A 26,185-nucleotide genomic window follows, 5' to 3' on the forward strand; every position below is an offset into this window, starting at 1 on the left:
ATATGTCATCGCTTTAAAATTTATTTTATTGATCAAAGTGTGCAAAAAATGCATTCTCAAAAAAACTAGGAAGTGCCTTTTGCTTAATAACTTTGAGTAGACGCATCTATTTTGAATTATTAAAGATGGACGCTGTTCTTGAAGCCTGTCCGGTTCCATCGCAAAAAAAAGTTTTGAAATCGGTTGAAAAACGGCCGAGAAATGCCTTGTCAAAGTTGGACTTCCGACTTTTTTTGGACCCTTGGTAGTTCGCGGGAGTTTTCACCCCCTCAGTAGTTTAAGTGTTAATGCAATCCTGCGTTAAGGTCATCTAACTAACAAAAATAGAGTAAGCTGTCTAAGTGAGACGGTACCAAATTGACTGCTATGTCATCAATTTTCATACATACCTGAAGGCGGCTGCTTGACAGTCGGGTTCTTCTCGACACCATCCTTGGCACTCATATAATGAAAGGTTTTTAACACTGTAATACGTTGTTCCTTGGAAGTCAAAATCCGTCAACTTTTCAAATGCTATTCGCCCGGCAGCAAAATTTACTGCCAGGCATAGCAGTAAAAATGATGCTATCATATCCCTTGATATGCGCGTTTTCATAACCGATGCGAGTGAAATCTGAAAATAGGAAAATATTTTTTAGTGGCGGTATTTTAACAATCGTGTACCAATATTGAGCTATGAATTGTTTTATGTGTGAATCGGAATCACCGACAGAGGACTTTAAGTGGATAGGTATATTAAAATAATTTAATACTTTATATGATTGGCTTTGTATGATTTATAGGACTAGGATATATTTGTCTTAAATGAGACAGTGTGTTCTAAACATTATCCAACTTTGTAAATTGTAAGTCATGTTTTCAGCATTATCTTGATCATTTAATTGTGATAGTACGCTATTTTAAATCAACTGAAATATATAAATTTTTGAATAGTTTTGAGTCTTACACTAAGAAACACGTGAAATTCAAAGCAGCATAACATCGAGACTTTTATCATCATGGATTTTACCCTGTTAATGAGGTGAATACTGTTAAAGCAATTCATTATTTTATAACTTATCGACTGAAGAAGGTTCACAGTTTGAATGTTTGAAGATTTAACAAGAACATGATAGCATTTTAAACATTCGCATTTACTCATTGATCTCTGTCATTTCTCCGTTCTTCTACCCGAGTCCTGATTTTCGTAGTTTGTAGCCTACCGATCTTCATTCATGTTCAAACATTCCTGTTGATATCGGTTTCAGATGGAACCGTCGAAAGAAATCAGTACACGAGATCCAATTGTGAGGTCGCCAGGCCCGAATTATAAACCGCAAAGTTCGATTAGCCTGTAGCTGTAGCTTCTGTGTTTTCTTCCTTAAACGCACCACGTTTCTAAGTGCAAAACAAATTACACGTGTGAAACGAAACTGGAAGCATTTCCTAATTATTTTGGTTTTTGAATTTTTTAAAATAACGAAACAATATTTTCAAGATCGATTTTCGTACACATGTAAAGCATGGATCAAGGTTTCTCCTGATGTTTTTTTCGTGGTGAAAAATGTTTTCCATTTTTTACAGAAACCATTTTTTTGTGAAAGTTTGTTTAAAAATGGTTTCAGCAAAAACGAAAAACATTTTCCACCACGAAAAAGCTTTCATTTGGTGGGTGACTTAGCGATATTGATTTTTTTCGATAATGTTTTTTGTCACAGACACCGCGGCATATATTGTGATTACTTTCAATAATCACACCCTCAATTTTGTATGCCTAGCAATATCTACCATACAATCTATGTGTATAACAATATTTTTTTTATCCACTATTTCTTTAAAAAGGCCCAATCACCATATAGTTTTACGGTGCCGACAATACTATGTTATTACATTATAAGTTCACCACTGAAAAAAAAAACTTTTGAAGCTACTAAGTTGCTGAAATGCCCGTGTAGCTGCCGGCTTAGAATAGCACAACGGACCCCCTGTTCCGGAGGTAAAAGTCCACCAAACAGGGAACCCCAAACCAAGGTGTCAGGCGACCCGTGCTGATGGATGAATGATTGAGGGGGTTTCAAAGATGCTCGATCGTTAACGGAGCCGGGAGCCCGTAACGTGGGTAGATCACCTTTTCGTGTTGCGTTACGGAGTAAATTCTACCGAAACCTAGTGTCGTCCTACTTTTCCAATTTTGGAATATGCGTTCTGGCAATTCAAGGAATCATAGTATTTAGTCCTTGTCACTGGTATCGTGGTGGCTTACGGTCTCTGAATAAAACTAAGTTTACCAACTTTACTTTGCAGATAGTTAAAAACCTCACCGTTCGAGGCTAAACTTGATGCAAAGGACATCAAATCGGGTTAGGGATCCATGTATGTACTAACTCTTCAAAGACAGGTAAGTGCTGGTATGCAAGGAACATACTAGAATCCTTATTACTGAACATATGTTCCATTATTGGAATGGTATTGCTGCTAATGTTAAAACCCGGGTTCTAAACTTCTTACTGGGGAGAATTTAGCAGTAAAACAAGGGTGATGCTAGGTTTCCGATGCATGGCCAATATCAGTACTTTTGTTTTGTTTTCTAAGAAAACAAAACAAAAACTGTATCAAAATCGATACTTTATTGCCCCTCAATGGCAATTGAGTAATGCGACATGCACTACACTAAGGATACGGGTAATGTCACAATAGATCTAAAAACTGGTCGCAGTGACAAACCCGAACAGGAATAAAAAAAAAGTTGCTGAAAAAAAGATGTTCTAACGAAATATTTCACTTTTTGGATTTCATTCCTTGTAGATAGTTGTGAATACCTTGATGCGAAACTGCATGTTCCGTTCCACATCCCGAGCAGAAGGGCATACCTTACAAATACCATGCGAAGAGCAACATGTGCTCTAATACATGAAATTGTTATTGCTGCGTTATTCTACGAAATGTTATGAGAACATCACAATAACAATTGGAGGTATTTGAGCAGAATTTGGTATTGATGTAGTATTTGTTGGTTTAGCAGTGAAAACAACCGAAGAACAAGATTTGCTATTACATCATGAAGTCAACGAACAAATGAAACATTTAATAACAAGAAATGTAATTAGTTTGTTATTCAATAACTTTTGGATAACAAATACAGCAGTTGAAATTTTAGGTATGCATTCGTTATTGAAATAACAAGACTTGTGATTTTCTAGGTGTTATTTATACAAAAATTTGGTATTTGTTTTTGTTATTTTGCCTCTTATTACCACCTAATGAAGGGCATATCAAGGTATGGTAGTATTTAAGATAATTACCTTGATATGTTATTCTCTTGTTATTTTCTTCTGCTCGAGATTTGAAACGCACTGTGCTCTCCTCTAACGCGCACGATTCATAGGGATAATTGCTTCCTTATTTCAGGCAAACAATTTTATTGCTACAATACTGTTCTGTATGCCCGTATTGCTTGCAACAAACACATAACATCGGCTTGTGATAAAAGAAGCGCAAGGGTAGTTCGACATTGCAGAACTGTATACATATCGTACTTATTTTGTTCTAAGCACCCTAGAAGAAAGAAAAGCTCAAAAATAAAATTTTCTTTAATTATTTTCTATCACAAAAAATGGAAGAAAACCGAGTAACGAAAAACAGTGAGGGTAAAATAAACAATCTATGGGGGTAAAATGTACACATATTTAACAGTGTTTATATGTAAAATTTCGATATATTTAGCTGTGCATGTCAGCAAATTTAATGTAATCTGTATGTGCTACGCTTTTGAAACTTTTTGGAATGTTTAAATGTATTGAAATTAATAATTGAAAAAAAAAAATACAGTAAAACGGGGTAACTTTGATAACTTTTCAGCGAATTTTCTTAATATTTTTCCATGTAACAGTATTTTTCCTAGCTTTATATTTTTAAAACAAGAACTGGGGTATCAGTTATCAATTGCAATTGTAAGATCCGATAATCTTTAATAGGGTACTGGTTCCCTTATTAAGCATATGGCTCTAATTTTCATCCTACGAAAAACAAAGGATTGAAGCGCTGTTTGTTTTGTTTCTTATTTTTGTATTTTTTTTTAATTTTTTTTATATTAACGAGATTTTTAACCCTAGGCTAGTTCATCTCGGGACCCACACTTTACTTCCCTTCCGAAGGAAGAACTCACATTTTGCGAGTTTGTCGGGAGTGGGATTCGATCCCAGGTCCTCGGCGTGATAGTCAAGTGTTCTAACCATCACACCAGGTCCGCTCCACTATTTGTATTTTTTGTTAGAAGTGAGCACCCATGAAAACAAAAAGAACGGAATCAATCGGTGCCGTAATCACTTGTTTTCGAATAGGATGAAAATGGGAGCGTGAGATTACTGATGGCACACATACCCTAATTTGGGTGACTTTTAGTTTTTTTCATATGAGCGAGAATTAGGTAGTCCGGTAAAACTATAGCAGCAAATGTGATACGTATAGCAGGTAAAGCATTCTTCTCGCTGATATTGGTAAAACGCTTGGTGAGATAACAACGATAACAAGCTTCCAATACCGATACCGCATGTAAATGTTTAGCAATATAACTGCCTCTATTGCGTCACACTTCTGCTGGATCTAGATGCTGATTAAACGACGCCATCAATCCCAGTACGATGGGCTAGCATAATTAATTTCAAATTGGCTAATAACAGAGATTTTTTTTTTCAATTATGAACTTCTCAATATTTATGTATGATTTCGAGATTCCAAAGGAATTACTCCAAAAGACATTTTTCTAGAACTCTTCCTAAAATTCCCTAAAACACCAACACCAATCGATTCTGCACACCAACTGTTGAACTCTGTATCACTGAGTCGATTTCTGGGTTTGACCCAGGATTTTGTTCAAAGATTCCAAAAATTAAAGACTTTGTGAACTTGTTTCTTCACACCATTGATGAATTGCAGTCGCCCCCTTTCATAGTGTATCCGCCCCTAGTTTTCATTGTACACATTTTCTTCCTCCAAGGCATGGTTTTCACCCACTTGGGTATCACTGATTTAGATGAAAATTGACCAATTTACCCTTTGATTGCTTGAAAAAAATATGTCCATGCTTATTGATTTGCAATCATTTTGCCCTTATAAATTTAGGTATAGCTCAAAATTGTGACGTGCTGGAGCAAATCTGAGCCCGGATTAAGATTTAGTGGCCCGAAATCCTTCAGTGACACAAAAGTTTGCTGACAAAAAGTTTTGCGCTGAAAAGAAAAAAAAAATACGCAAAATCATCAAATAGGTTATGGGCAATTGATTTGATCAGTCTACGGTAAATTATTCAAAAAACCATCACCAAATTTACAGGGTATAGACAAAATGATCGGGACAGGCAAAATTTTCACTTTTCAAAAAATGGTCAACTAGCTGTAGCTTTTCGAAAAGTGCATCAAAAATTTTTAAATTTTTACTGTAAGTTGATCAGCTAGTTGTTTATCAATGGTTACAATTTGGAAAAGATCGAGCTATTCTACATGAAGTAAGAAAGATTCTGGTAAAATGCATATTTATCCGATAGTCAACGTTGAACTGTTATATCTCCGGATTCAATAAACCGAATGTAATAAAATTTGGAGCGTTTATGACTGCCCCCTTGACCAACCAAACAGTGGTGAGACAAAAAGTGAAATGAATATTTGTATCAGCTTAACGGACTAAAAAAAACTTTTGACTTAACTTAAAATTGTTAACACGGAAGAAAATTATAACGATAAGATTATTTTTCTAATAAAGCGCCAAATTAGTCAAAACTTCAACATCGCTTCAAAATTCAAGACGGTATTTATAGATCAGATATATTTTCTCAAATTAACTTGAATATAGAAATGCTTTGAAATGAAGTAACAAAATATCCGATAATACATTGAAACATGTTATAGGATGCATGTTAAAAATAGATTAATTTACTAAAAAATCATATAATAAATTAAATCGCTATAACTTTTTTTTATATAAATAATTTTAAGTTGAGTCAAATGTTTTTCAAATTTCTTTATATAAGTCATGAATGCTCAAAATTTTACTTTATGTGAATCCGGAGATGTAATGGCTAAAAGTTGGCCATGCAAAATGCAATAGCTTGCCAAAAATTCCCCCTAATTGACTTATATAGAACTGTGTTGGAAGGAAAGTAACAACAGGCCGCCAATAAATTGAAAAAGTAATGGGATGCTTATTAAAAAATAGACCAATTTACAAAAAAAATCGTAAAATAAATGAAATCGCAATAACTTTTTCTCTTGTTAAAATTTAAAGTTAAGTCCATCGTTAGTCAGGAGTCATAATATAAGTCATTAATGGTCAAAATTTTATTGCAATCGATTCATTCAATCCGGAGATATAACAGCTCAAAGTTGGCTATCGGATAATTATACCTTTTTTCAAGAATCTTTATAACTTCATGCAGAATAGTCCGATCTTTTTCAAATTTGGACCATTGATAGACAATTAGATGATCAACGTACAGTGCAAATTTTAAAATTTTTGATGAACTTTTCGAAAAGTTACAGCTGGTTGAACATTTTTTTAAAAGTGAAAATTTTGCCTGTCCCGATCATTTTGTCTTTCCGCTGTATGTAAGCAATGTGTCACGGGCATTTGATTTGATCAGTCTAAGGAAAATTATTCAAAAAAAAGCATCACCAAATCTAATGACACATTGTAAGCAATGTGTCCAATGAAAACTTTCAATCTATTTCTTTTGAAAAAAATGCATAAATTTAGGTAATACTTAGTTTTTGTATTAAAAGAGGCACAGTCCAAAACAGAAGCCCTATGCTGATGCTGGAAATAAATAAATAAACATGTTTGGCCTGATTTGGTTATGGAATAACCGTCCCAGAGGTGATACTACTAATAGTGGTGGTAGTATTAGCACTATCTTGACTGAATCAAAAAAAAAACAAACGACATTTAAACGCATTATATCTTAATTTTGAGATTAACCCTCCTTTGGCATTAGGGTCATTTTTGACCCAAACCGTACACTACGTCAGCTAGCTGATACCAACGTTATGCGAAAGGAAGGTTAAACCAGTTTTGTTTTTAAGATTAGTTATTGATATGAAGAATTACCGACTTACGTGTTCAGAATTTATGCTGTGTGAAGTTAGCATTTTATCTAATAAATTTACTACAGGAAGCCACTCACACTTAAGGCGAAACTGGAAGCATTTCCTCACTTTTTGGTTTTTGATTTTTTATTAAATAACGAAGCAATATTTTCAAAATTGGTTTTCGTGCACATGTAGAGTATGGATCAAGGTATCTACTGATTTTTTTTTGTAGTGAAAAATGTTTTTCGTTTTTGCTAAAACCATTTTTGAACAAAATTTCACAAAAAATATGGTTTCTGCAAAAATGGAAAACATTTTCCACCTCAAAAAATTCTGAAGATACCTTGATCCATACTCTACATGTGTACGAAAACCAATTTTGAAAATATTGCTTCGTTATTTAATAAAAAATCAAAAACCGAAAAAATGAGAAAATGCTTCCAGTTTCGCCTTAAATTGGAATACCGTGTTCGGTAAATTTTTGACGAAAATAGAACAGCTGAATACAGCTTTACTGCATTGTTTACCTTTTGCGCTTGATTTTGAAAGTTGGTGTACTGAACATCGATTACCGAAGCTACCGAAGTAGTTCTGCTGTTCTATTTTCGTCAAAAAAGTGCTGAACAGTCAATTCAGGATTGAATGTGCTAATACAACAATTATTGGTACATCTTCTTCTTCTTCTTCTTTGTGGCTCTACGTCCCCACTGGGACTTGCCCTGCCTCGCTTCAACTTAGTGTTCTTTGAGCACTTCCACAGTTATTAATTAAAGGGCTTCCTTTATTGGTACATAAATCCTGTTTAATTTCTATGTTGACTAATCGCATATACTAAATTAAAAGCACTCTGGCCAAAGAATTTTGAAAGCATTTATTTCTGATTTTTATTTTTATAATCAAATTCTATAGCTTTCATAGCTATAGTTTTCATACCTGAATCTGAATATAACGTTATACTAATCAAATTTTTTGGAGCGGAGCTGGTGTAATAGTTAGACTGTTAGAGCATATGCCTAAAACCTGGAATCGAGAAACTCACAAAATGTGGGTTCTTCCTTCGGAAGGGAAGTAAAGTCGTGGATCCCAAGATGAACCTAAGGTTAAAAATGTCGTAAAATGAAGATAAGTAAAAAAAAAGTCAAACATAATTTTTATTTTTATAGACTGCGACAGGCTGTATAATTTAATATCAATTTCCAAAAAAGACGACTACCCTACTTGACCACACTTAACGTATGCTGAATTCTCTTTTCAAACGCAAACCTTTTATTTTGCACTTAATTTTCGCATAAGTAACAAGTGCGATTATTGTAAGCATAAACTTCCTTTGATCTTCCAACCATTTGTTCAGCATAACTATACACGGAACCGCCAAACTACCCAAAATTGAGTTCTTTTGACGCAATCCCATAGTTCGGGCCAATAAGCCAAATTTGAGTAAATCGATTAAAATCACACTAGGTAAATTGCCTTCACCTCCAGCAAAAACATTTACTTAAGAGTAGGTAAATTCAACCCAAGACCCCCCCTCATTCAACCCAAATTTGAGTAAACCTGCATTTACCCAAAATTGGCTTATTGGGCTCAAGGACCCCCGTTGGGTAGATGCATCTCTGTTTGTTTTTGACAACATCGGTGAGGGAAAGAGGGAAAACAACCTAATTTTGGGTAACTAGTTTATTCGATATACTCAGCTTTGAGTAAAATCGACCCAAAAATTAGGTAGTTTGATTTCTCCGTGTACGCTTTTGTCAATTGCCCATAGTCACACATTTCCCGTTGGGCTGCTAAATTGCGCTTCCTTTTGACTTTTTGTTCATATACCTCTACCTATTTGCCCTCACGGTTCACGGAGACCACAGTCAATTCAAATGACTACACGTTCTCTTTCTTTTCGAATATGTACTTCAGAGAAAGTAACAGCCAGCGTGCGAGTACTTGCTACCTATCCAAACTGTATATTTGTATAGCAAACAGTACGGCACTTGGTAGCCAGCCGATTGGGCATTTCGCGCCAAAATTTTTGAAACGATGATTTCATGATCACCTTTCAGCCGGTTGCGGTACTCATCAATGCAAACCCATAATTTCGCTTATCGCCCCCATAAATCACTTCGCAGAAATTAAATGGTCTCGTTCCGTACACCATCCATGACGGGAAGTTTGATTGCAAGTTTTAGCACAATTTTGTTTGTTATCAGATAAACCTAACGAGAAAACGGGACCAGTAATCATCGGGAACCATCTTCGGTGCTCTCGCTCGGTGCAGTACAAGTCCGGATGGACGGGAATATAAAACCGCTGGTATGCTTAGGCAGTGGCAGCCAGCTTAAAACGTTGGCGCACGAGAAAAGTCAATAAACGGGAGAGAAAATGCTAATAATCGCGCATATACCTAGCCGGTTTTCGGCCCTGGTTGGAAAGGTAAGAGTACTGCTTCAATTGTCGGAATTCTTTACACTAGAGAAGCGGGTCAGAGAAAACTGAAATGTAGCACAAACTCGACTCGTTCGTAGAGCAGCAACTCGTGGAGCTTCTGCGTGTAATCTCAATAGCGGTTTTCCCTCCGGCGGCAGTCGAGTGTTTTTATGGTCAATACCTAGTTGCTCTTGCCATTGTGAAGGTTAGTTCCCCTGCTCAACGAGTTGGCGGCGCGGCGTGTACACCAAGCCATTTGTGATTAGTCTGGTAGGTGGGATGGGAAGTGGTATAGAAAGTTATTGTGTATATCTTGGGAAATATGGTCCATTCTCCCATATATTGTTTGGCTAAGTGACAAGCTCGCTGTATAATTTAAGACAAAATTTCTGTTAAACGATCGTATCATCAACATTGCGGTATCTTGCTCTGATTTAGTAAATTGAGTTAGTTCCATTTCTAACCGCAAAACAACGAAATTTATCTTCCATATTTCTTCTGAGTGAGTTAGACGTTCTTTTTGTTCTGTCTTCCGTCAGGTCAGCGATGTATGGCGAGTGGTCAATGAAAATTACTAGAAAAATTCGGGTTCGATTCCCGGTCGGTTCAGAAATTTTTCATAAAGAAAATTGCCTTGACTTCCTTGGACGTACAATATCTTCGTGCCTGTCATACGACATTTGCATGCAAAAATGTCCAATGATTGAGGAAGCTAATCGGATATCTTTGTTATTGCTGAAGTGCTTATTGAGATGAGAAGCAGGCTTTGTACCATAGAAGACGTTACGTCAGCTATCGCAAGTGTCGCGAGTTGAAACGTGCACTTAGGGGCCATCCATAAACCACGTGGTCATGTTAAAAGGGAGAGGCCCAAGTAACACATCATGTTATATAATAGTTAAAAATACACCATTCTAACAGAACGTGGTGTATTTTCCTTGAATTATTTACCTAAATTTGTACACTTATATAATCAAAACAGCGCAAAAAATGGCGGCTTATAGAACATATTGCATGTAATATAAGATGTATCCCAATACACTTGTAGTACTTAAAATTGGGATCAAAGTACAAATTATCCAGCTGTCAAATATTTATCAAGATATTTATCAGTGATATAACTTGCCAATAACACTTATAAAGCAGTCACATCAATTAGTTCGAAAAAAATATTTTTTTCAATGATATAACTTGCAGAAAACATTTGTATCGCATAGCATTTGTACATGTTGCTACTACGCTATTCAAAAGTGATATGACTGATAGAAAGCTATTTTAATACAAAAATAAAAATCAGTAACTATATGTAACGTGAAACCGACGAAAAATATAAACAAAAAATAAACAATAATGATAGATTTGGAATTTTGAGTCACGTAAACATGGAACTGGAAAATATTATGAAGTCATTGATTATAAACTATTTACATTAGCAATGAGGAAATGGGTTATTCTCATTGGTGATAGCGCTGATTTACATGCGCTTCAAAATTCATTGTGAAATTGATGATTTTACTCACTTATATTTCAAGCGCCGCTGAGTTTCGTTAAAAATCATAAGGAAGGTCAACCAAATTAAGCTGTTTTGCCAGCTTATTGAATCCACACAATGGAACAATATGGCCGGTTTTCGGCATGAAGTTCACAGTACCGCACAAACAAACAGAAACTGTTATCCAAATTAAAATAACATTTATTCCTGAGCCAAGCATTCATTAATGTTCACGATTCACCTGAAATAATTGAATTCTAAACTATATTTCAGAATTAATATCAATTGTAATAATAATGTGTTGGATATTTTCGTTTGAGCATACATATTTTTGACAGGTACTGTAACTGAAGATGCTATTTTTTAAGAAAATCAAATATAATGTCGAAAGACGTCGGTTGAATCATGCGAACGCTTATCAAACGTTCAGATAACACGTTCGCAACAATCATTTACCCAAATTATAACTATGCTTTTCGATCATTATTAAACCGTTGAAATAACTGAATTACAACTTGGTTTGGCAGAGGTGAATCTGTCAAATAGAAAAAGTAATCATTAAACATTGTCATAAGTAGTCGGAATGTTCTCTCTGCTTTTAATTCCAAGTACCGTTCGATTATTTCTACTAGACCGTCGTTTTTGGACATAAGTTGCTGAAGATTATTATAATTGATATACGGTTTGAACGAGCTGGTGTCGGGTGGGCTTTCCGCAATGGGAGCTCGGTGTCGACCGGGATAGTTTGTGACCAACAGTTTCAACCGAGATTTCAACTGTACAAGGGCTTTTGGGAAAGTTGGCACATCAGATCAACAACATGTTTAACATAAATAATCCGACGGATTGCGCAACCAAATGCATCATCAGCTTGTCTGGATTAACACTTTCTCTGGCAATCCTCTTTGGCAACCTGAAAAATGGTGCCAGCAACGTGACTACACCTCTGAATCTAGCCCCATCAGGGGTCTTTCGGACTGTGCCGACTCAACAATAAATCACGGCAGCTTCACTGGAATCCATGTGTAATTAATCTACTGCGTTTGAGGATCAACATCCAATATGCGTTGAATATAATTTGAAGATGTCCTAGACTCTTCGCAACATTCACAACGACAAACATCAAATGTAAACATTGCTGATCTAATGATTAACTTGCATGATGTTTCATTAATGTTATATCCTTGTGAAATATGCACATTTAATACTAAACACAACCTGTACTATTTTTTCTACTGTTTATCGCCACTTTACATTATTAAAGCCTAATTATTACAATATTTGTTTTCTGATTCACTTATATCACTGTTGTAAGACATCTTTTGAAATTATAATTTTAAAAGATGTTTTCTGTGTTACTTGGGGGGGGGGGGGGGGGGGGGTGTTCTGGCAAAGACCACGGTCCATACAATTTTTTTTGTATGAACGAAAGACCACGTGGGGAGAGGTGGAGGGGGGGGGGGGGGTTCGGAATCTCCCAAAAAATACCACGTGGTTTATGCCCAAGTAACCACGGTGCTGAAGCCATATTACATGCAGATATATGGTGTATTTAGAACAATCATTACTTTACATGCAAACTTAAGGTTGATTATAAGTGGAAATGGGCAATTATAGGATAAAATTAAGATTATACTGGTATAATCTTAGGGCAGTCGCATAATTGCCCATTGCCACTTTAAATCAACCTTAAATTTGCATGTAAAGTAATGATTGCTCTAAATACACCGTACATATATCTGCATGCAATAAGGCTTCAGCACCGTGTTTACTTTTTTTTTATCTGTATTAACGAGATTTTAAGCCCTAGGCTAGTTCATCTCGGGACCCACGCTTTACTTCCCTTCCGAAGGAAGAACTCACATTTTGCGAGTTCGTCGGGAGTGGGATTCGATCCCAGGTCCTCGGCGTGATAGTCAAGTGTTCTAACCATCACACCAGGTTCGCTCCACACCGTGTTTACTTGGGTGGACAGCCCCTAACATGATTCAAATGTTGCGAGTTGGTTCACGTCGCGGTATGCGACGTCCAGTTTGGTGGTACAGCGACGAGATCGCGGAGCATGTTTCCTTGAATGCCCACACTTCTTTGGAACAACAGTCGTGTATGCAGGAGATATGCGGTAGAAATATCACTCCGGACAACATTTTTTGAAAGGATGTGTACGGGGGCGGACAAGTGGGATTCCGATACTTCCATGGTCTCCGGAACTACAGAAAAATGACAGGCCGATCAACAGCAAGTTGAGTGGCCCCCCTTTCCATCCGGGAGCTTGAGACCAACGGGTCTACAGTACTAGCCAGGACTCAAGCTTCTAGAGGAGAGAGGACAACTTAAGGCGTTAGCAGGTGGAACGCTTACCAATAGAGAGTTCTCAAGTACCCCGCCCCCTCTTCTAGAAGTCATGCCTAACGGGTGTACCGCGAAGGTAAGAAAGAGAGGGAATGAGTTTACCATCTTGGGCATCTGATCAGCAGATTTTCTCATTCTATAAAAACATGAAAGTAGGGAAATTGTTGGATTAAAATTAACTAAATAACTTTAAAATGATGAAAACATCAAAAATTATTTACAGAATATGGTCTGACGGAAAACTCTCTTTATCGTAATTAAGGCCAATTCGCACAAGTTTTGCTAATTTCTACATGTGTCCACATTCCAACAATGTACTCCTAAAAGAACATAAGCATGAATTCATATGTTGTACCGTTAAACATATATTTTTTACAAAGATAATGATAGCTAAATTCACTGTGTTTTTCACTCAGTACTTCACAAACTCATTTTTTAATGTGGAATTTTGTAAAACATCAATGTTTTGATATAAAAATTCTATCTGATATATTCCACAAGGCTTGTCTCATTATGTTCATACTCATAAGCATTCAATCTATGAGTATTGTTTTAGGATTTGATGTGTTTTCAGGGCACTATCAAAGTTACCCACGCAGAAAAATCTATTTTAAAATCAAAAATATTTGAGGCAAATTCAAATAAATTGTCAATTTGTTCTGGCCACAAAAATAAAACTGTTTGGAGCAAATCGAACGTCACATTTGAAGCTAATGAAATCCATGTTTGAAACAAAAATGCATCTTCTGACAGATTATGTTAGAAATAAATGTAAATATTTTTGTTTTTTTGTGCAGGTCGGCCCTACGGAAATATTTGTTTTCCCATTGAACTTATAAAGTCATTTCCTTCGCTGAAAAAATCCACCTCCGGTGTTGTACTTCCAATGCCAACATCATGTATATATCTATTAGATAACATACGCTCCCGACAAGAACGGGATTTCGTGAAGACTTTCGGTGAACCTTGCCTTTTTTGCAGGAGGAAATTTTGTTTGATGTTGCAGCTGGAACTTGTGAGTTTTGTTTATGATCTCGAGCGCGGAACGGGGGGCTCCTCAATGGGTATCGTCGCAATAAATGTGTAATTGAGTTAGTTTTAAAAATTATAATTTTAGTTTTAAACATTTTATCAATTTACCGAATAAACATGAATATTTTTGTTTCAAACGAACGAAATTTGTCTCCGTGCCCCAAAATGAAAATCTAATTCTCGCTCATATGAAAAAAACTAAAAGTCACCCAAATTAGGGTATGTGTGCCATCAGTAATCTCACGCTCCCATTTTGATCCTATTCGTAAACAAGCGATTACGGCACCGATTGATTCCGTTCTTTTTGTTTTCATGGGTGCTCACTTCTAACAAAAAATACAAATAGTGGAGCGGACCTGGTGTGATGATTAGAACATTTGACTATCACGCCGAGGACCTGGGATCGAATCCCACTCTCGACAAACTCGCAAAATGTGAGTTCTTCCTTCGGAAGGGAAGTAAAGTGTGAATCCCGAGATGAACTAGCCTAGGGCTAAAAATCTCGTTAATACAGATAAAAAAAATACAAAAATAAGAAACAAAACAAACAACAAAACAACTCCATGCAAACTCTAGAAACCCCCACTACCGTCTCATGAGTGCTTTTCCGAATAATGCAGTTTGTTTAGCATTTGGAAATTTAAAGCACGAATCTTCGAGTCAAATTAAAAGAGGATTTTTAGTAGGGTAAGAAATCAAACTTTGAACTAGTCAAATTGTAATCCTAATTTGAACCATATCGAAATTCATTAAAACGACGTACTTTTTAGGCACATATTGTCCCGAAAAAGATGTTAAACAGCTTTCCGTAATATTACCTGATAACATTGGCTTTAAAAGCATTGAAAAGGCGTTTTTGTCATGGAAAACAGGCAATTGAAAAATCACTGTGATTTCACCCATTTCCCCCCAGAGAAAGCACATTTTCGGTGCACTCGTACAGCTCATGCATTGTATCACACGCAATATGTGAATACGTCAAATGAAAGCTTATTTATCGTAGAATCGACCAACCGAATAATACGTATTTATCCAAAAAAGGCTGTTTTAAAAATATATTAAATAAATGCAGCTTAGTATAAACAACAGTGCCATGGGGAGCCTTGATCCCTCGTGGATTACACACACATTAGGCCGTTACAAATATTTATTTTACTTTTTGTCCCACCACTCTTTGGCTGGTCGAGGGGGGGGATAAAAATAATAAAGCATTTAATCTGAAAAATATTTAAAACTCATCGGATTTGTTAAAGAATTCTCACCAAACCCCGAAATTTTGATAAATATTTTTTCATCTGCCCCCTCAAAATGCAAAATCCAGCCAAAATTTTTTGAAGTTAAAGTATAATTTGTATCAGCCTTATGTGAAAAATAAAATTCTATTCGGAAGCCGCTACTTACTTGGGATTCTAGTATATTCAACGATAAAATGTGTCGGATAATTATTATTTTAGTACAAACCATGAAAAGGAGATCAGTCTCCCTTTCAAAATGGGGCATATCCTTAAAAATTACAAGAAAACTTGAAAAGAAAACGATTAGGAAGCCTCTGGAGTTAATTTCCCTTTAAATAAAACATATGGACAAAGGGGGATCAAGTGTCACCCATTTTTGAAAAATGCATCATAATACATGCCTACATAAAAACACAGTTTTGAAAACTTCCAAAGATAATTTAAAGGCCTTCTGTTGTGTATTACCTTGCGATAGATGTTTACATACCATTCTGTACTAGTTACATGTAAGTTAAGAAAAAGGGATCAAGTCTACCCAGTCTCCCCTAGTTAATAAAAATCGGCGCCCTAAGTAATCTATCATTAAATTATACACTGACAGACGGTTTGTGGTTGAAATTACTATTCTGCAGGGCTGATTCACATACACAACGCCACTAAATTTGTGTAGACTAAGTTTCATTTCAATTCATCAGATTAAAATTTTCAATTTTACCATGGACCCTATTTACAAATAAAAAAAGTTTTGGTTCTCCAGTGAAGCGAGCGAAAGCTTCTGTCAAATCAGCGCAGACTTGAACTTTTTCCCACATACAAACAGACGTCTCATTTTACTCACTTGCCATCGTTTCCCTTTTTAACGGATTATTCAAATATTCCGTAGTTCTCGTTTTTGCTCCAGTTTGCTGAATGCAGATGTACATTCTGCACCAAACGGCTAAACGTTTTCAATTATGCGGGAGCGTTGGAAGTGTCACTGGGAAGGTGGGCTCTCTCAGCGAAATTAAATAATTTGCATATTTAATGGGAAAACGAAAATTTCCGTAGGGCTGACCTGTTCCACAAAATATAAAAAAAATATATTCATTTTAAGCATAACTTGTCAGGAACAAATAAAAGATGCATTTTTTTCCAACTGATTCCATTTGTTTCAAATTTGGCGTTTAATTTGTTTCAAACAGTTTTATATTTGTGACCTGAACAAATTGACAAAATGTTTGTATTTACCTCAAATATTTTTGGTTTAACCATATTTTTTTCTGCGTGTAACACTTATTGTTCTTACAATCGTCAAAAAAATAATAATCTTTTCTTGACGATTGTAAGAACAATAAGTGTTATGTCTTGTCTCGCGTCGTGTAGTCCTTAGGTTAGAGCAACTGTGAAAAGTAAATTGTGAATGAAGTACACAGATCGAAAAAGTAGTTTAAAATTCTGTGAAATATGATGCACATGTTTGGAGCGTGGGATATCACAGAAGTTTACATGACATATAATGTAAAAGTCATAAAATATCATATAAACTTCCATTATATGTCATGTAATTCCGCATGACTCTGAGTATTTACATGACATATAACACAAATTTACATGATATATCATGTAAACCATCATAACACTAAGTTAACATGACTAAAATAAAGTTTACATGACGTGTAAATCTCATTATTTTTATCTGTGTATGGTCATACATTTGAAATTTATTCGTTGGCAAAATTAGTCTCGTTTTCTCATTCTAGTTGCAACAAGACAACCATTAATTGCCATGAAAGGCTACAACCATAGACTAATAAGTACCTAGGCTACAGCCGTGTACGATTCAGAGTGCTATGAACTTTTTACGCGCAGATAATTTACGCATAAATAAGGATAAATGCGCAGACCATTTTTTATTATCTTTATTTCAATTTCTACAACAAAAGCGTGAGTGAGGGAAATTCGGTACCATCAACATGTGCAAGCTATTATCCCTATTATTGGTCACGGCAAACAAAACTTTCAAACCAATTTTTTTCCCATACAAGTTTGCTTGCGCAGATGGGAATGCCAAATGGTTTTATTTGAAGAAAGTGAATACCTACGTCCGCACTTGAACAAAAATGAGTATTTAAAGTTTGATTTTGGTAAAATTCGTTTCATCCTATTGTGAACTCTGCGATTACATAAATAAGCTTTAAGATAAGGCATTTTTATGCGTGCTTTTACCTTAATAACGAAGCAATGAGCCAACAACCAAAACGAAACTAGATACAGTTTCTTACCGATTTTGGCAACACCCGAATTTGTCTACTTCAAAATTTGGCTACATTCGTTTTTGACAATAAGCTTTCATCTGCACTAAAGGTTGCCACGATTCTTTGAAAATTGTAAAATTTCTATCCAAAATGCGGTGGCTAGATTTTGCTGTGTGCATACCTCACATCAGATTGTAAGTTGATTTGGGGAAGTTATGATTGCAACCACTTGTTCAAGATAGACTGCGTTTGTACAAGTACATATATGCCAGCATGTCGGAGTGTTTTTTTTTTGTTTTGGAAATGGCAAAGGGTTCACGTTGGTGCGCGGAAATCAGGCGTAAAGTGATATTGTGTGTTGATTGTTCTGAACATTATTCGACATAGTACGCTAGTTATATAACTTACAGGCATCATAAGATAGTTTAACACTGACTGCGAAGTTGAAAATAATGGCACCAACTATTTAGACCCGTTTCTGGTTCTATAAATGCCTATAAACATATGCACATGAATTATACGTGTAGAGAAGAGAGAAAAAGTACAAAATTACGAAGTGGTAGGAAAAGGACAGACCTGGAATTGAAACCAGTGCATTTTGCATACATAACTCGCAAGGTTGGCCACCAGCACCACCATCAGCACCACGCTAATGCTGAGTGCAAAAAGCGATATTTTTCCAACGTGTTGTACAAAATACAACAGCGCGATAGCTCGAGGGTTAATAACTTTAACCGTAGTGTGGCCAGCAAAAAAAACACCCGTAGAATGCCGGCAGGGTACCCGGGTACCCACGAAATGATCATATCTCCGTCAATTTTCCACTGATATTATTTTTTTGGCTCATTCAACTCACAAACTCATTATCTATTGATATAATATTTGGTTAGACCGGTGCGATCACCGTGGATGCTGGGAAATCCGGATTTCCGGGCTTATGTTTTTATACAAAACAATGCTTGGAATTTTCGGTAGATTAGTGGCAATATCGGTATCAATCATCCAAAAATTGCTTCAATATATAGTATCTGATCAGCCTAGAATCATAAAACGTGTTGACTTTGTAGCTGCGATTTCGGATCAGGCTTCCCGCGGAGCCATGGCTGGCAATGGCCACTATACGGTATCCTAGGCTCAACAATGTGGGATTCAATATGGTATAAGGACATGCTCCCGAAAATCCGGATTTTCCGGAAACTACAGTCATCAGATCGGCGCAACCACATATCTTCTAGATAGATAATGAGTTTATGAATTAAATGAGCTAAAAATTTTTAAAATTGATGAAAAAATGACGGAAATATACTCATTTCAGTTTCGTGGGTACCCGGGTACCCTGCCAGCATTCCACGTAATAAAAAAAATCAGAAACCTCTCCTCCTGCCCCTCCTCTCTAGGGAATTCGGTCAACCCCGTTGATAGATATATATTCACGAGTTCTAAGATCTAGCAGAGTTTCAACTTTCTACTCTCAATAATCATAAAAATATCGAGATTTGAAATCGAAAATGGTACCCGGGTACCCTGCTGGCCACATAAGGGTTATGGGCTGTATCGTTAATTATGAGAACACCTTTGAGGCTCTGTATTAAAAAGACTATGCCTTATTTTAACAACTGCTGTTCTTCTATTATTGCTAGCGTTGTAAACAAACGATAACCTTCATTAAGCGTTGAAGTTTTTCCTCAAGGAGAACAATGCGATGGTTTACGGAAGAGGAGCGAAAAACGATTGTGACCAGGTATTGCATTGAAAAAGGATTATCACTAAGAAAATGAGGGAAAGTTGAAGGTGTTAACGTTTTTGCTGTCCAAAATGCTGTCATACGATTTGGTATGCATAACACACTGGAAGGCTCACCCAGACGCGGCAGAAAACCAAGTGCGTCCAAGTCAAATTTATACAGCAAAATTTGCTAAATCTTTAATGGAAATAAGGAGGTATCCATCAGAGATTGTGCAAAAAAATGTAGAACGACTACTGGTATGGTTCAACGAGCCAAGGAGCGTAGTTCCCTGAAGACCTACCCAAAACAGAAATGTCCTAAACGCAGTCAAAATATGGCGGATTATGCGAAAACTCGGGATCGGAAACTGTACGAACATGTTTTTAGCAAAAATTACATGTGCATAATCATGGATGATGAAACGCATGTCAAACTGGACTACTAGGCACTTCCAGGGGCACAATTTCTCACTGTGAAGCATGGCACGGATGTTCCGAATTAGGAGCAATCGATTATTGCGAAAAATTTGGGAAAATGTGTTGGTTTGGGAAGCAATTTGTTAAAGTGGTATGAAATCGTCACCTTCTTGATCGTCCCAAGTATGAACGTCGAAATATACCGAAAGGAATATCTCCAGAAATTAATTCTGCCACTCATCTGAAAGCACAAAGGTCCTACATTATTTTGACTGGATTTGGCATCCTGCTACTAGGGTAAAAGCTCCCTTAGTGGAGGTAGTACCAATAGTGGTGGTAGTGACAATTTAGCACTATTTTGACCATAAAGCTGGCAAATGACATTTTTAATAGATGTATCATACCTAATTAATAACATTAATTTAGTTTTGTGTTCAGGATTTGGCGGAAAACCTATCTATATATATAAATAAAAATGGAATGGTGTTTGTATGTCACGAATAGGCTTGGGAACGGGCCAACGGATCAACACCATTCTTTCAGTGTTTCATTCGTGCAGGGCTCCGATGTGTTCGTACGAAAAAATAATTGGGATAAACGACCGGGAACGCACCGAAAACGAAAAAGTTTGAAATTGCGTTTTGAGTGGCACTTTTCTAAGGACTTGGATGTCAAAAACACAGTAGGCAGGCAGAACGACGTTTGCCGGGACAGCTAGTTTTAAATAGTTATTTTCTTTAACTTTTTTGCTCCTTTGCACCTATAGGGCTCTGCATGAAATTATCTCCTTCTCTTTCACTCTTACAGAAATTTTGTAAACAACAAGGCCAAGAAACGTCAAAATCCCATACAAGATCAAAACAGTGCAGAGCCCTATAGTGGTGGTAGTGTTCCTATACTGCCCAAATTCTGCAAAGTGACGTAAGTGACATTGATAGTTTTGGCCCATTTTTTGGTTATTATGCATAAAACTCTTGCTCATCCTCTAGGTTTCTTTCCATAGATGATAGATTACGACTAGATCTTGCATTCTAATACAACAGGCATACCACAGTATTATTTTTACACCAGATATAACATATAATATACCAACAAATATCGACATTTTGAATGGCGCTTACGTCACTTTGCAGAATTACGGCAGTATAGTAGTGGGTCCCATAAGAATTCAATGGGATGCGCCACTATAGGAACCAATGTTAAATTTTACCTCCATAATAGGAACCATGCACCTATAGTTGAAGCAAGTGATTTATTAGCAAAAACAATGGTTTTTACATTTTTCTTAGCAAATTTAAGTGAAAAACTATCGATTAACGTTTTCAGACTTTTTATTTTGTGGTATTATAAATTTTATTCTATTATTTTAGTACAAGGAGCTACTAATAGCACCACTATTGGTACATTTACCCTATGCGTGTGATACCTTTGACTGGTATGAAGAAAACTATGTCTAGTTTGTGGAATAGCCAAAAAATCCTTTAAATTGTCCGCAAACAAGGCCCATTGAAAAGTATTTGGCTGTGATGAAAGGGAAACTAGGGGTCTCCAGTTAGCCTAGTAGTGGTTAAGGCTATGGATCGCCAATCCGGAGACGGCGGGTTCGATTCCCGTTCCGGTCGGGAAAATTTTCTCGACTCCCTGGGCATAGTGTATCATTGTACATACTTGCCTCACAATATACAAATTCATGCAATGACAGGCAAAGAAAGCCCTTCATTTAATAACTGTGGAAGTGCTCAAAGAACACTAAGTTGAAGCGAGGCAGGCCAAGTCCCAGTGGGGACGTTGAGCCATAAAAAAGAAGATGAAGAAGAAGAAGAAGAAGAAGAAGAAGAAATGGAAACTACGGAAAAAGGATAGAGAAGCAGAGGACATCATCAAATTCAAGAAAAACTGGGCCAACCCACGCAAAACCATCGACGGAACGGTTGTCCAAAACCTTATGAAGAACATCAAGAAGAAGGTGCGAGAGTTGGCAAAATTCACAAAAAATCAAATATAAAATGATATCATGGGCTTTTCTGATTGTCAATAAACAATGTAATTTAATTTAATTTACAAAATTAATAAGACATTTTCAAATACAGCAATTTTCAAGTGTACTCATTAACGATACAGTCCTTACAAGCGTTTTGTAAAACACTTAAGCTCAGTTACAATGCTCTGCAAAAAGATAAACGTAGCATACGGATTGTACAGTGTATTACTTGATGGAGTTACACAGGTAAATGTATATCAAGTAGTAAATAGCGTTTCATCTCAAGCGCGGCTCAACGCTAGACGTCATATATTAAATACTATAGTATGTACAACAAGATTGAGAAAAATACAGGAAAGTTTGTTGATAACCTTCTATTATCATTTTTTCATAATTTATTATAACAGAAAATGATTCAAACAAAAGGCAATACAGATGAGAAAAAAATTAATGCAATTAGCATATCGTCGTTTTTCCACAGAACTATTTAATAATGAACGAAGCTCTCAGCTTTTTCACATTATCAAACAAGGTGCGAATGGTATCAATGGTTACACTTCTAGATGGTATTCGAATGATGAAAGTTCGTTCAGGTCAATGCATGTTTATATAAGATCACATGTACTTTCTTTGTTTTCTTTCCACTCCCACGAGAGGCACCGCAGTTCAATTTTCCGAGCCAAGAGAGCCGTTCACCTGCAGTACAGCCTCTCGTGTCATATGAACTGTTGTATGGGAAAATGTACATAATTTTTGCATTGGTTACTTTTTTATTGATACAGTTCAAGTGAACCTTGTCCTTGAGAGCCTATGAATATTAAATGAGCTTTCAGCTGACTCAAGTAAGGTCATTTACTTCAGCTTTGCATTCGTAATCCATAGAATTGAACAACCGTATATGAATAAATCTAAATATCTTTAGAAAATATAACCTTTCGCAAACATGCATTCTAGAAGAGATGGTTACTTTTCATCAACGTAGCATCGATTTTCAACTATCGCTCAACAATAATCACAATACCGAAATCTACATATTTTGTAACAAAGGTTTGTACCACTTGAACAAAATAAGACAAAACAACGCGTGTATTGGACCTTTTAAGCCTTGCATTGCAATTAACTTTAGTAGGCAAACTTTGCATCGAACAGTTTTGATTTTAGGTTCATAATAAATAGCTTCTGTTTTGTTGTAAACACTTTCGAGTTTATGTCACTATTCGTGCGAATTGGGACAAATTTCCTTGCGTTCTTAGCCGTTTGTTTTGTGTTTTAAAGCTGAAAAGTCTTTTTTTTTCTACAAACCTAAATCCAAAACTGCCTACTAACAAATGCCATTTAAAAAAAAAAATCTTACTCTATGTGAATTCTTATGCTTCTCATGGTTTATAAGGATCCTTTGAGCAACTCATTCAAGTTCATATCGATTTACATTTTTTTTTAATTTAGTCGATTTGTATGAAACTTATTGAGTAATAGAGGAAATTGCCTAAAACAGGGCCTCTCGTCCAAAATGGTGTAAAATCATATTTGAGAAAAAAAAGTCCAAACAAAACTTCACAAGCAAACAGTTCTCTGCACTGCACATACGTATCTTCAAAGCAACACCATTCCAATAGTGCCTACAGTACCTTTGTCTCGAACGGGGATTGGAAAAAGCGTTATAACAACAACCAACAAAATCAATAGCAACAGCATAACGACTAGCCGATAGCACTTTATTGGTGTTTTCGAATTAGCTACATACCGGGGATTTGCGGTTTGATTCAGGTCGTCTTTCTTGCGGCCTATCTTCGTCCATATTCTGTTCGCTCAATGTTCAGTTAGTTTGCGCAAAGCACTAGTTTTTTTTTCGAATCGATTTTCCATGCTTAGGTTCCTATAGGCATTCGAGCGCGACCCGTACTGGAAGATTGCCATTCGATGTTGACGATCGAACTTATTTAGCTCTCTAAGGGATTAGTGAAAGTAAGAAATAAAATATGAAAGGTTCAACTTCATTTTTTTTATTAGAACCTGGGTTGATTTGAGTGGCTGAATTTCCGATGAACCACCTGTAGTCTTTTGCAGATTTTATGTTTTCATAGTCATTCGGAAATATCTTGGGGATGCCGATATTCTCTTTGACATGAATCTGGAACGACGATTAGCATGACATTAGTATAATTCGAGATGAATTCCATTTCAATCGTGCTGATTTTTGTCCCAGCTAATAATAAAATCAGTACTTTTTTCAATTTTCTTGATTTTTTAGTTGATTTTCATAACTTTTTTCTACTTATAAACACAGCCACCATGAATACGAATCGAACCGTGCAAGGGTCATGCTAATCGGTTCATCCGTTCGTGAGTTTTGTTGCCTCAAAGGGACTTCAAACTCATTTTTATATATATAGATAAAGATGAAAAACTTGTGCGGTTAGATCAGTTCTACAAGAAAGTCGTTTGATATTCATCATGAATATTCATTTTTCGAAGATAGACCATGACATTCATCTTAAAAATTAAAGTAAGAGTGGTTTTTCCGTGACTTTCTTGTAGAACTGGTCTAGCCGAATAAGTTTTTCATATATGTACCATATTTACCAGTTCAGCTTCTGGAATAAGCTGTGGGTGATTGAATTTAGACATGTCAAAATGACATTTTTGTAATAACTCTGCAATAGTAAGGTACCCCGGGGCAAGTGAGAATTGGGTTGGTTAGTGAATAAAATATTGCTATTTTCTATAGCCTAATCGAAAGAGCTCATTTTTCTGAGTATAACGTAAATTTATTGGATTCCAACACCTTTGTTTTGATGATTAATTTAACAAAACAGTTTCAATTTTCGTGGACAGAATGACAGTTCAATCGTTAAAGTGACAGTTCGACCCGAACAAAAAAAAATTTCCCATACAAACTTTAAATGCATTTTAAAAATAGTTCCCGGACTCCAAAAATTATGAAATTTTGGATTTCGACTATTTTTTGGGCGGAGAATTCGATTATCAAATAATCCGGATACCCCTAAAGAACCCAATTCGGGGCATGTCATATTTTTTTTTAATTATTTATTTTTAAGGCTAACATTCTTCTTAGAAAACATAGGTATCACACCAACGGCTACTTTGAATACAAAAATTGTTATTGTTTCCACTGTAAAGAGACCATGTATGTTATTGTTGTTTATATGTAATGCATATGTATATGTATAAAGTCAAACTTTTTCGATATCAGGATAATATTTGGAGTGCATGCCAATTATTTTAAGTGAAAAAGCTGTAATTCATTTTCATTTATTACGTTTAGTTACGAACCAGGGCATTCTGTGAGAGCAGCACCAGTGCATTCCAGCATCTGGGGCAAGTGAGACCTATGAGAGTAAACAAACACAATTTCATAGTTTGATCTCGCGTTCGTCAGCCTAAGTCGAAATTCACACAATAGTGAAGTAAAAATCGACGCCTTAAGTAATCAATCGTTGAATTATACTGTATTATTTGTGATGAAGCTATTGGTTGAAATGGTAAAGTTTTGGGTGAAACTTAGTTTTTTTTTCAAAATAACCATTTTTCATATTTCTTTATTTTTTTTTCGTTTTTCGCTTCATGATGAGTTTTGAAATAATCCGTCATTTAAAAGACAATTCACACCGTCTTCAACCAGAGGCTTCACAGACTGAACATATTACATACATTAGACAAAGGACAACACACAGAACACTCAGTGGCCCAGTGATGAATTTTTCGTTAGACGAAAAGTTTTCACCGACTGCAGCGGGAATCGAACCCACACTCCGAGGCTTACGATACGCCTAGATGACTGACGCCCCTAACCACATGGCCACGAAGCCCACAACTTTTTGTTTTACACTTTATGGCGCTTTTTGAATAAAAATATGTGTACCAAAAAGTACTACAGCGGCCGTTCGCTCGTTGCAAAATGTTTACTTTGCAACGAGCGAATGCCATTCGCTAATTGCAACGTCACTTTGACACTAAAGTACATCGAAATACACTGACAGCATGAATTTGACACATGCTTGCTTTTTAGTTGCAAAAACTTGTCAAATTTTGCAATTAGCGGACTTGCAACTGAAAAGCGTTGCAACGAGCGGGTTTGCAACGAGCGAACGGACGCTATACTTTTCAGCATCCTTATGTATCCCGAAAAGTAGTACTTTTCGGCACTTTTGGTTGATTAACCGATTTCACACTAGTTTTGCACAGTTTTCCATCGTTAACAAAGTGAACTTGAATATTTC

At 36.2% G+C, this 26,185-nt stretch overlaps 1 protein-coding gene across 1 annotated transcript in view; it reads right to left on the bottom strand.

Annotated features, from left to right (window-relative positions):
• LOC109416616 (uncharacterized) overlaps window positions 1-26,185 on the bottom strand; it is a 93,738-nt gene that overhangs the window by 53,151 nt on the left and 14,402 nt on the right. Inside the window, exon 2 of the mRNA XM_062858670.1 lies at window positions 390-613. Coding sequence (XP_062714654.1) covers window positions 390-595 — 206 coding nt within the window. The 5' untranslated portion in view covers window positions 596-613. The remainder of the gene's footprint in view (window positions 1-389; window positions 614-26,185) is intronic.

Source organism: Aedes albopictus, chromosome 3, assembly GCF_035046485.1.
Source record: "Aedes albopictus strain Foshan chromosome 3, AalbF5, whole genome shotgun sequence".
Lineage (NCBI taxonomy): Eukaryota > Metazoa > Arthropoda > Insecta > Diptera > Culicidae > Aedes > Aedes albopictus.